The following is a 12,549-nucleotide window of genomic DNA, read 5'->3' on the forward strand; positions in this document are numbered from 1 at the left end:
TATTATGTTTCCCTCATGAGGGGCAGCAAAGTAAAGTAATGCTATTCTATCTGGCACTAACTGGGTGTTAGTTTTTTGTTGTTTGTTTATTTGTTTGTTTGGACCCATATGAGTTTAGTTGTAAGTGGATGTCCAGGTCATCACTTTTCGATCAGGCTATTTGGGGTAATTTGGAGAAATTACACCGACACGTTGTCCCATTAGAAATTCACCTGTCAGATCTGAACAAATGATGTTACCGGACCTCCTCTGGCAAAAAGAAACCCGTTTGAAATGGGATTAAAGGACATCCTACATTTTTTCATGTAATTTATTTTAACACTTACGTGAGTTAGGATGCAGTTTGTCCCTGTACCTTTAAGACCAATATATGTAAATGAGCTTTGTTCTGATTGGCTGCACTAGTGTCTCATTTAAAAAGCAGTCTGGGCTGAAGTGCACCTTATAACTGGGCAAGCACCCAACTCTATACCAATAAGAGTCCTTGGGCAAGACTCCTAACCCCACCTTCACCTACCTGTGTAAAATGATCCAATTGTAAGTCGCTCTGGATAAGAGAATCTGCCCAATGTAAACGTGTTGGTGGACTGTTCTCAGTCCAGCAGTGACACTGAGGTGGTTAAAACCTGCTGTGTCTGATCCACTCATATGCAAAAGTTTGAACAGGCCTGGTCAAATTCCATGTTTTCCTAAGTGAAAATAAGCGAAGCGTCGTCTACAGAGAGTCTGTACATTTTAATACACCGTTTCCGTTGATTTACTGAATGTGATGTATTGGGATCAAACGGCGAATGTGTCCTGTGTCAAAGTTACGTCACAGTTTACGTTTTATGTGATGTTTTTATATGAACTTGTGCTACATTTGGCCGAAAACGACATATGTTAGTGTGTTCTATGTAGAGGATGTGAACGGATGAAACGTGGCCCACAGACGTGATGACGTTTCACACTTCATACCAAAATTTTAAACTCAACAAATAAACAGAAATTGGGCCGTAAAAGTTGCAGAAAAATGCCGAATTTAAGTGTGTTTATAAAACAAAACATGGCCGGGGTGATAAATCCTTTTCCTGCCACTGTATGTAAATGTGTTGGTTTTTTGCTCAATCAGGACAGAAAATCAATTCAATTCAAACGTCTTTTTGCAGTTTACTTTTCATATAATTCGCTGTTGTTGGAACAAAACCTCGTATCTCCCTTTTTGTGGTTTTTCAGTTGTTGACAGTGTGAAAATGCCTGTTACGTCTTTACATTGTGTGTAAATTTCATGATGAATGGAGCAAAAGAAACGACCCAAAATGATGTGGGAAAAACGTCTGGTTCCATTGACTTACATTAAAAGTACAGTAGGTTTGTTCCTTCTCCTGTAAAGTCACCACTTTGGAGATACAAGCTTTTCTTCCAACAACAGCGATGCCTGGACAGTGTTGTCTGGAGAGTAAATGGCACCTTTTGAAACGTCAGCAATATTTATACCTCACATATATTACATAATTAAGTAATTAATGAAAAGGTTTAAGATAGTAGTGATATGTCTTGCATTAACCCTCCGTTGTCCTGCTTTTTGATGTGTTCTTTATGTGGAAACGAAGTCGACATTTGATTCGAGTCAGTTCTTTTATTTCAGTGCAGTTTTGATCTGAGCCGATGTGAAAGTGCTGGTGTGTATCTGCTGCTGGCCTTTGGAGGATGGGGCTGTAGAGTTGGGTTGGAAGCTTTCCAGGGGCACTAGGCTCAGCAGTGCAGAGGTTAGAGCCGTCCAGATCTCTCCAAATCTATTTAGAGAAGTCTTCCCACTCCACCGCCGTGCTGGTAACACCCCCCGGGCAGATATTTTAAGGCAAGTGAGATTAGACCCCTCTCTGATAGACTGTGCACCAGATGTGCACACACAGCACACGAAGCCTTTGAGCTGAAGGAATGAAGTTTCTACTGAACACTCCTAAACTCGGCAGCCGTGTTCCAGAGAGTTTATAGAGAATATAAGCTGGAGAGGTGCTTTAACATCCAGAGCGAGAGCACGTTTGTTCGTTTCTCTTTGATCGAGTCTCTTTGTTATTCGGTGGTTCTCGTGCAGTTTTGTGTTATACATTAATCTTGTGCAAAAGGTCACTGCTGGTCAAATTATATATAAAAAAAACAGCATAAAATATGGATAAGTTTGTAAATTTGGCGCAAATGGGTTTTTCCAGCAAATAAATAGGACTTGTGCAGACAGATGACCCCTGTAGAGAATGTGGTCACTTGTTTTCTCTGCAAAAACCAACCGACCACGTTTGATCAGGGGTGTTGAAACTTTTGCACACGGCTGTATTTTCAGTTAGAAAATCAATAAAGCGTGATGTGACAGAGGTGCCAAAACTTTTGCAAAAGACTGTATATTGCTGCTGTTAATATATTTGTGATTATACATTCTTTAATAGTAATTGCCTGTGAATTATATTATAATAACTGTGTGATGGCAGAAGTCTGGGCTTCTTATTGGAGTGTAGAGTGTGGAGAGATTTTATATATTTATATATATATTTATATGACACACTGATATACTTAAGAGCACACAAGTGTGTGATCAGCATAATTGATTATCTAATTATCTCTGTAATAAGTGTGATTACACAGTGGTGTGTAAATAATTATGTAATGTAGAACAGCAAAGTGACAGTAAGCCTGGACGTCTAAGGGTTATTGGAGTATAGCATTTCCTAGTGTACCTGTGTATAATAAGCATAATTATATAATTGTGTAATAAATTGTGTAATTACATAGTGCCCTGTGAACATGTGTTGTAGAAAAGCAAAACAACAAAAATAAATGTTTACATTAGTTATTTAGGTGGTGGAGTATAGTTGGTTTATATGTATAACACTACACCATAAACGTCATTTATTATGCATCCTAAATATGTAATGATTGTGTAAGTACATACCGTAATATTATCATTATTTATTGAAAATCAAAAGTATAGAAACATGGCAGTAATATATCTGAACTTCTACATTACTTAGTGAAGTGTGGTTAACTTATATGTATACCTCTACATCATAAACATAACTTGTTTTGCAACCATGTAATTATTATGCAATTACAAACTGTGATGTAAATAATTGTAACGGCATAAAGACAGTAATAAGTCTGGACTTCTTATTGGAGTGCAGAACTTTAGAGGTTATATAGACACACTGGTATACTTAAGAGTACACCAGTGTGTCATATAATTTATTATATAATTTACTATGTAATAATTATGTAATTACATAGTAGTGTGTTAAACATGTATTGTAGAACAACAGTAATAAGCATGGACTTCCAAGCATTACTAGAGTACAGAATTACGAGTGTACCAGTATATCCTAAGCATAAGCGTGTAACTATGTAAAAATTATGTAAATACATTATGCAGCTAACTGTGTAATAATTGTGTAATGTATGGAAAAATAGCAGTAATAACTTTGGACGCCTACATTTATGAAGTATGGTTAACTTATGTGTATATCTGTATATTATAAGTGTAATTTGCTGTGTAACTATGTAATAAAAATGCAGTTTGCGTACTGTAATATGAATAATTATGTATTGTAAATCAGATGTATAGAAAAATGGCAGTTATAACTTGAAACGTCTACATTAGTTTGTCTAGTATAGTCAGCTTATGTATAAACCACTTATCATAAACACAACTTGTTACACAACTACCTGTGTAATAATTATGTAATTACAAGGTATAATGTGAACATGTATAGCAAATCAGATGCATAGAAATATGGCAGTAATAACTTTCGACTTCTCAGCGTTTTAAGCGCTGAGTTACTCCAGTAGTGAAACCCCATCAGATCACAGTTCCCCCTCCTAAATTGCGTGTAAATGAGAAAATACACTTAACGTTCTTTCTTTGGTAAAATGACCCCCTCCCCCTCCCCCCTTTACCACCTACATATGGTTTAGATTCAGAGAGAGAGAGAGAGAGAGAGATTCAGAGAGAGATACAGAGAGAGAGAGAGAGAGAGAGAGAGAGAGAGAGAGAGATACAGAGAGATAGAGAGAGATGGGGGGGCAGTGGGGAGACTATTCACTCTTGCACATCCATGATGGTTGCTATGGGAACAAAGTGTTGGTTCCCTCTTCTAAAATAGTTCCTCTCCTCTCGTCCCTCCTTCTCCTTCCATCACTCCTTCCCTTCTTTTTTTTTTTGCTCTAGTGTAAGTCCCCATTCCAGTCTCTCTCTCTCTCTCTCTCTCTCTCTCTCTCTCTCTCTCTCTCTCTCTCTCCCTCTCTCTCTCTTTCTCCCTCTCTCTCCCTCTCTCTTCCTCTCTCTTCCTCCCTCTCTCTCTCTCTCTCTCTCTCTCTCTCTCTCTCTCTCTCTCTCTCTCTCTCTCTCTCTCTCCCTCTCCCTCTCACTCTCCCTCTCTCTCCCTCTCTCTCTCACACACTCTCTCTCTCTCTCCCTCTCTCTCTCTCTCTCTCTCTCTCTCTCTCTCTCTCTCTCTCTCTCACCTAATCCCTCTCTCTTTTAGTGTTTTTTCGGTCTGTTCCGTGTTGAGTTGTCATGGCGACAGGCTGGGGGTGTGTGAGCGCGTGAAATAGAGTGGGCGTCACGGAAGTGACATCTCTTGGGCTATAACCCATCTTCCTCTCTCTCTCTCTCTCTCTCTCTGTCTCTCTCTCTGTGGGGGCGAGCAGGACACAAAAGCAGTGTCAGAATGAGTTTTAAATTCCTCGCCTCTGTATTTGTGTTTTTTTTTTTTTCATCTATACTGCACCACACAGTATATATCCAACAGCTGAGCAGTGCTTCCGAATGGGCTCCTAAAAAAAGCAGCAGCTTCCCTCGGCTCTGCTGGGGGTTTGCTTAGGCCTCATTTCAGAGGAAATGGCTTGTTTAGCTTTGGCTCTGCTGCTGTACTGTGTAAACGACGCCTTTCTGCATGCTTTCAGCCTCTTCTGCCTCTGCGATCTGTTCACTGTCCAATTATTTCATTCATTTTCATATAAAATAAGTCTGTTTTGTATGTAAGTTTGTAGACAGCTGCTCATCCAGCATTTCCTCTAAAATCAAGAGTATTAATAGGGAGTTTGTTCCTCCCTTGGTGCAGTAACAACCTCTGGCATTAGTGTGGTCAGGTACTGATGTAGGATGATCAGATCTGGATCAGTCCAACTCATCCCAGAGGTATTTGATGGAGCCCCATCATGCCAGTAAACACAGTCCTACTATGGCTGCTGCTTAGCATTGGGTATAGTGACCTTAGGCTGACTGCTCCCAAACATTCAGTTCTATTGGACAGGCGCTTATTTCAGCAGTGGGTGCATGTTAAACCTCTATGGCATGATGTTGCCTCAGGGCAACGAATTCACTTGGCTCGTTTTACAATGACATTATACATATTTAAACACAATGACAGGGTTTACAATGAAGGGTAGAGTTTGAGTAAGTCAATAGAAAGCTTGTGTTTGATCATACTATCTCTTATTGGGCTCATTTAGACCTAATTTTTAATGTTCAGTATGAATTTTTGTTACTACACTTTGCAGAAATGGGTTTGTTGCCTAGAAGAAACATTATGCAGCAGTGGAATGGATTTAGCCTGTCACAAGCCAATGTGATTGGCCAAGCACACATTATTTAAAAATGTTTTTCATTTTAATGATTGGGTCTATGCAAGAAAAGTGAATTGAATATATATTTTTTAGTTTCTCCCATAATACATGCAGTAGATGGTCAGTGGGAAATTCCACTAATTTTAAAAATATGGGCATAATTATATGGCAAAGATGGAAACGAAGTCATTCGGAGTGGTTTGGTGTGAAATAGGCCTATTGTGCTCTTTTGGACTCCCGGCTTTGGACCTCTGTAGCATCACCAGGGATCGAACTCGTGATCTCCTGATGACAGGGTCAACGCTTAGACGGTGGCTCCACTCGGGAGCCCCCATGTTTTCCTCCGAGTTCAGCTGTCCAGTGACGTTGCGTGAGTGGCAGTTTGAAAGGAAGCGGTCGCTGGTTTCACGGGTCTCGGAGGAAGCCTGTGCTCGCCTTCACCCTTTGATTTTCTAAGTGGACATAAGTGAACTCATCCTGTACAGAGAACACACTTCTGCACATTTACATGTGTGATTTCTGTTTATTTGCTGTGTTATTTGTGTTGTAACTGTTGCACGGGCCACGTTATTGAGTTTTTCCAATGAGTTAAAATCAACAAATAAACAGTGAGTGTACATTAAAATGTGCTGAAGTGTGTTCTCTGTGATTATTTTCACAAGCGTGTAATTTGGCCAGGGGCGTCCGAACTGTTGCTTTCATATCAGTGTCATAGGCTTAGTTCACATTACAAGCCTTATTGGTCAAATCCGATTTTTTTGCCCTGATGTGACTCAGATCTGATGTTTTCAGGGCTGTGTGGACACAAATCTGATCATTTCAAATCCGACCCGAGCCGCTTTCATATGTGGTCCTAGATCGGATACGGATCTGATTGGTGGCCGTGCGACCTTAATGTGACGCTCCGATCGGAATTCGTGTGCTTTTTCTGCGTGTGATGCATGTGATTCATTCACTGGTGGACGAGAGAGCAATGCCACATGGGGATGAAGGAAGTTCGGTGGCAAGAAAATCGAACGGTTCATTTTCCTCCATTCCTCCATACCAGTCATTGTTAAGTACAGAAAGACTGTCTTACGAGGCTGCGGTCGCTTCTCATTCGCCAGCTTCTTGTTTGAATATTCCCGCTGCACCTCAAACGTGTCTGAGGCGCCAGAATGTGTTTGACAGTTTCTCAATGCAGATTAAACGTATCAGGAGACCAGCTGGAGTGATTCTGAAGTTAATTTGTCACCAAATTATTGATGTTCGTCATAAATCTCTCTTTTGCCATTTCATGGCAAGACTGTTGTCTGTGTGGAGCCACAACAGGGCAGTGAAACAGCCGCATGTGGTTCTGGAGCTTTTTAGCACAAAAAGCTTGTGTTTTATATTCATTAAAATATTGAACGGTACAGCCAGAATTCATCTATCTCTCTCTCTCTCTCTCTCTCTATCTCTCTCTCTCTCTCTCTCTCTCTCTCTCTCTCTCTCTCTCTCTCTCTCTCTCTCTCTCTCTCTCTCTCTCTCTGACAGATGGAAGGTGTGTGTCTCCGTGTTCCCGGCCTCACACTCCTCTGAATGGCCACGCCCACGACTCCCCCGGCTGGAGCCGTCCGCTCCGCGTCCGAGACGGCAACCAGTTCTACATGCTGGACCAAGAAGAGGTATTTAAATAGCTCTTTCAATACTGCTCTTCATGTGGTGCTGGACAGACTGACATACAGTGTAAAAACAGAGGTAGGCTGGTTAGGGTGAAATTAAAATGGCCTTCTGCAGATCTACAAAGTACAGTTTACACCCCCCCTTCCCAGGTTTTGTCCATTCAGAAGCCATATTTAACACTTAACACTGGAAAACCGTGTTAAAAATAACGCCTCTTCCTTGAAAAATGGTCAGACCTCCTCAAAACACTAAACACACGACACAGAAGCAAACTTCTCTTATACGCATGGTGTGGCATTGTTTGATGCCCATGTGTTTAAATTGAAGGGGTCACTGAGGCATAAATACAGCATAGTTTGGCTTTTTAATGTAAAAGCTTGTATAAAACAGAAAACAAAATAACTGGTAAATCCAAAAAGGGAGGAATGGTTGATATGTGGTTTTTCATTGGAGAGGCTCTGACTGACTATCAGGAGAGTAAATTCCTTCAATCACTTGCCAAGCATCCATGAAAAACCACAAAAACGCAGGCTTCGGCCTTCGTTAGTGCCGTATGTCACCTGGTACTTTACCGTAAGCAGTTTTGGGAAGTGTTAAAGTGTAAGGATATCGTAGTGTGAAACCTGTTCTTGTCTGATGTGTAGTTTTGTTATCAGAGATACAGATTAGTGTGATTAGTTACTCTTTTTTCTGTAATCTTGAAAGAAGGGAGCGAGTGTCGGGCTGCAGCACTGTCCAAAACGGTCCCATCAGTGGAGGGTCAGAGGCCCAAGTCAGGTCTCACATACAGACCATACTGAGCTGAAATTTACTGTGAAATCCAGACAAAACGGTTACAGACCGGATCATCAGCCGTGGCTTGGACATGACAGAAGGGGGAAGAAGAGTCCAGCCTGTCAACACGCTGTAGCTTTGATTGCGCAGGTTTTTGAACAAACCTCAGTAGGAAAGTCAGACATCGTCTCTCACACTTTCCTCTACTGACAAACAGGGCCTCGTTCACCAATATCTTCCTAGGTTTTTTCCTAAATTTGTTCTTGAGTGAGGTCCTAAGAAAGAGTCTACGTCGGATTCATGACGTAATTGGGATTTATGAAGAAGTTTCTTCCGAAGAGTGGTTGGTGAATGAGGCCTCCTGTTTAGCATCATTTGGGACGATGCTGCTTTCTACTATTCTCACCTTTTGTACGTGAGTATGGGGTAAAAAAGCCCAAATCGGAAACAGACGTTTCTGGATTTCTCAGGTGAGATCTTCTGTGTTGTAATGCCGTTGGTAGAATCCGTTGTCTGGATGTTTCACAGTCTCAGTAGGTACATCTGTGATGTTTAATGAGTTTCAATGAGAGACTTCCCTGTTTGCTGTGCATCAGCAGCTGATGACGACTGGCTGCCGAGTTTACGGTTGAGAACTTGGTTGCTGAAGTTGTTTCTAACTACGCTCTTAAAAAAGATGGTTCTTCAGGGGATCTTCAGTAAAGACGGTGATTCTATATAGAACTATGGACACTTAAAGAACCCTTTGCATGATTAAAGGGCTCTTTGCATCATAAAATGGAGAGTGTGCTATAGGTGGTTCTATGTTGTTTGATTGTTTCATTGATTAACTGTGTAAAACAAATGGAAACAACATGTAGTGCCAGTTTACAGAGAAACCCAAATAAGATGGTTCTTCAGTGGATCTTTAGTAAAGAAAATGGCCTTATCTAGAACCATGAACACTCAAAGATGCAAGGGGTTCTTTGCATCATGAAATGGTTCTTCAGCTTGATGGAGATGTGCTGTAGATGGTTCTACTGTATATAGAATGTTTTGGAAAGGGTTCTATGCAGCACCAAAAAAAGGGTTCTTTTATTGTCACAAGCTTGACATCGCAACAGTAGTGGAACCCTTTTTGGTGCTGTATAGAGCCCTTTTCAGAAAGGTTCTTCAGAGCTCTTCAGAAAGTGTTCTTCAGGTTGATGGAGAATGTGCTGTTGATGGTTCTGTGTAGAACCTTTTGCACCAAAGAGGGTTTATTCTATTGTCCCAAGCTTGAAATCGCAACAATAGCAGAACCCTTTTTGGTGCTATATAGAGCCTTTTTTTAGAAAGGTTCTGTATAGAAACCGCTACAGCACATTCTCCATCAATCTGATGAACCATTTCATGATGCAGAGAACCCTTTAATCATACAAAGGGTTCTTTGATTGTTCATGGTTCTATAAGGTACCACTTTCTTTACTAAAGAAGCCTTAAAGAACCATCTGTTTTAAGTATGTATGAGAGTTTCTCTATAAATTGGCACCACGTTTTCTGTCTGTTTTACACAGTTATTCAGTGAACTTTACAGTTTTCTGTGAAATCTGTTTTGAAAGTGTGTGTGTGTGTGTGTGTGTGTGTGTGGGTGTGTGTCTGTTATGGATGATGGTGTGTGTGTGCGTGTGTGTGCGTGTGTGTGTGCGTGTGTGTGCGTGTGTGTGCGTGTGTGTGCGTGTGTGTGTGCGTGTGTGTGTGCGTGTGTGTGTGTGTGCGTGTGTGTAAAAATGACTGAAAGCAATGAGGACGTGTTAATCAAATTTCAAGTAAAAATTTGTTAAAATTTCATTCTTGATATCAAGAATTCCATTTCTACATGTGAAAATTTAATTCTTACTAGTAAATTTTTTTCCCTTATTACAATGAATGGGGAAACTTCTGAATTATCACTAGTAAAAATAAAATTTTATAGTGTAGTGGTTAACACCTCTGCCTTCTACGCTGTAGACTGGGGTTCAGTCCCCACCTGGGCAGCACCCTACACTATACCAATAAGAGTCCTTGGGCAAGACTCCCAACACCACCTTCGCCTACCTGTGTAAAATGATCAAACTGTAAGCCGCTCTGGATAAGAGCTTCAGCCAAATGCTGTAAATGGAAATGTAAAAATGTAACTTGTGGAAATTCAATTTTTACATACAAGTTGAATTCCTGAGATTAAAAAAAGGGTTAAAAGCTCAGACAAACACTTCAGCTTTGCCAAGAAAGTGACAGTGAAGATGAAACTGAGCCCAATCTGGTTACGTGTGTTTGAGTGATCAAGAAAAACTGCTTTACTCCCTGAAAGTGATTTCGTCCTTCTAAGCTGAAACTGCTTATTCGAATCCTGGTGACGCCACAGACCTCCATGGTCAGGTCTGATGGGGGGAGTCATAGCCTGTGGGTGGCAAATACCAATGACTAAATCGGGAGAGGAACTGAGTAAGAAATATATATTAAAGATAAAACAGAATGTTTTACTAAGTTGAGGAAACAGCGAAGATCTACACAAAAGGGTTGACTTAAAGGGGAGTTCCACCAGTTTTTCAAGATTTTGAGAGTCATTGAGATGTAAACAGAATCATTCCGAGTGGGTTGATGCTCAATTCTAGAGAAACTTACTCACCCTTACTTGCGTCGGGGTCACCAGGAGGCCGATTTATCATCACTACAGAGAAGTTCAACACATTTTGAAAACTTCCTGAATAATTAAATCGCTGAGATGTAAACAACGTAAGTCGGAGTGGTTTGGTTTGAAGTGGTTCGCTGTAGAGAAACTTACAGGCACAGGTTTCTTTACAGTGGCGCTGATAGGAACCAGACGTCACAATGTCTATAACACAAATACAGCCATTTCATTTACTGCCCAAACCACCAGTGAACCTACATGAGTCTTCTGGGTGTTTATATGTAGTGTTGATGGTGAATTCTATGAAAAAAGGTTTTGCCTTAGAACACCCTACATGTACCTCTCCACCATGAGTGTGTAAAAAAAATAGGATTTTACGAAAATCTTCGTAAAACTGTCTCAGACAGCAGATGCCTGATTATTCTTAACCCTTTCATGCAATAACTTGGTGATGGAGCTTTTAGAGGCAGTAGACTCTTCAGACGTCTGGTTCCCATCACCTCCACTGTGAACATTTCTGACTCTGTACGTTTCTCTAGAACGGATCATTTCACACCAAACCATTCTGAACGACTTTGTTTACATCTCAACCGTTTAATTATGCAGGCATTTTGAAAAATTTTAAATTTCAAGCTGGCTTGAAAAAATGAGATCACTGTTGACTAAGTATAATTAAATTATAAGATACATACAACTAAATGAAAACGAGCCAAAGACATTTATACAGTAAAAGCAAGAATGAACAGGATTTTTAACTCTACATTCTTTAAAAGATGGTTCTCCATGGGTCCTTCCGTGAAGGGAATGTTTCTCTTTAGAACCAAGATTTCTATATAGAACCATTTGCATGCTTAAATGGTTCTTTGCATGGTGAAATGGTTCATCAGAGTGAGGGAGAATGCGCTGCATATCGCTGTTGTCAGAAGAAAACCTCGTATCTCCAAAATGGGAACTTTACAGGAGAAGGAAAAAACCTACTTTACTTTTAATGTAAGTCAATGGAACCAGACGGTTTTTCCAAGTCATTTTGATCCACTTCTTTTGTTCCATTCATCATGAAATGTACCTGCATTGTAAAGGGTAACAGGCGCCTTCAAATTATGTCAAAAACTGAAAAATAACAAAAATGGAGATGTCTTGTTTTCTTCTGACAGCAGCGATATGTTTATATCTAGAACCTTTTTGAGAGTGTTTTTTGGCACAAAAAAGTTCTGCTGTTTATGACGGCAAGCTTGTAATAGTAGAAGAACCCTGATTGGAAAGAACCAATTGAGGATGCAAGTGGTTCCACATAGAGCCATGTTTTTTAAGAGTGCAGTAATGGTGAGCTTGAACGAGGGGTTGCACCTGTGTTGTGTTTCCAGTGTTTTGCCACTAGAGGGAGCAACTGCCCTTCAGTGAGGCTCCAACACGTTCTCGCTCTCCCCACCTCTCTCCTCTGGCTCCATATGAAGTGGAGTTAATGGGCCGTGGATTTATGCAGCTGTCGTGTGGTTCATATTCAGAGATACCTAAGGCCCAGTGCTGACCGTCACGGAGATTGTGCTGCTGAATTTTGCTTTTTGTGAGGAGAAACGCAGAAAGGCCTTCAAACTGCGCTGACGCTGGATTAGCTACTCTTAACCTCCAGCTGCAAAACCAGTGAATCCTCTCATTTTATCTCCTGGTGAGCAGTAAGACTGAACCCCGAATACAAGGATTTAACTCTCACTACTACAGCTCAGCTATGAGCATTACACTGAATGTCTGCACTAAAGCAGTGAAAAGCAGTGAATCAGCCACATCAGGTTCCAATAGAGCCTTTCCCTTCGCTGTAGAACCCATGAAGAACCAGCTTTCTTAAGAGGGTATAGTAAGAAAATCCTTATTCTTGCTTTTACTGAATAGATTTTTGGGCTCATTTGAAT

The 12,549-nt window shown here is 40.6% G+C and overlaps 1 protein-coding gene across 4 annotated transcripts in view; it reads left to right on the forward strand.

The window, feature by feature from the left end:
• The window catches only part of syngap1a (synaptic Ras GTPase activating protein 1a), a 168,980-nt gene that overhangs the window by 33,569 nt on the left and 122,862 nt on the right, over nucleotides 1–12,549 (forward strand). For all 4 annotated transcript variants that reach the window (XR_005130896.1, XR_005130897.1, XM_037542329.1 and 1 more), the window contains exon 2: nucleotides 7,111–7,241. Coding sequence is in view for 2 of the 4 variants with exons in the window: in XM_037542329.1 (XP_037398226.1) it covers nucleotides 7,111–7,241 (131 nt within the window). In the remaining 2 variants the exon portion in view is untranslated. The remainder of the gene's footprint in view (nucleotides 1–7,110; nucleotides 7,242–12,549) is intronic.

Source organism: Pygocentrus nattereri, chromosome 11 (genome assembly GCF_015220715.1).
Source record: "Pygocentrus nattereri isolate fPygNat1 chromosome 11, fPygNat1.pri, whole genome shotgun sequence".
Classification (NCBI taxonomy): domain Eukaryota; kingdom Metazoa; phylum Chordata; class Actinopteri; order Characiformes; family Serrasalmidae; genus Pygocentrus; species Pygocentrus nattereri.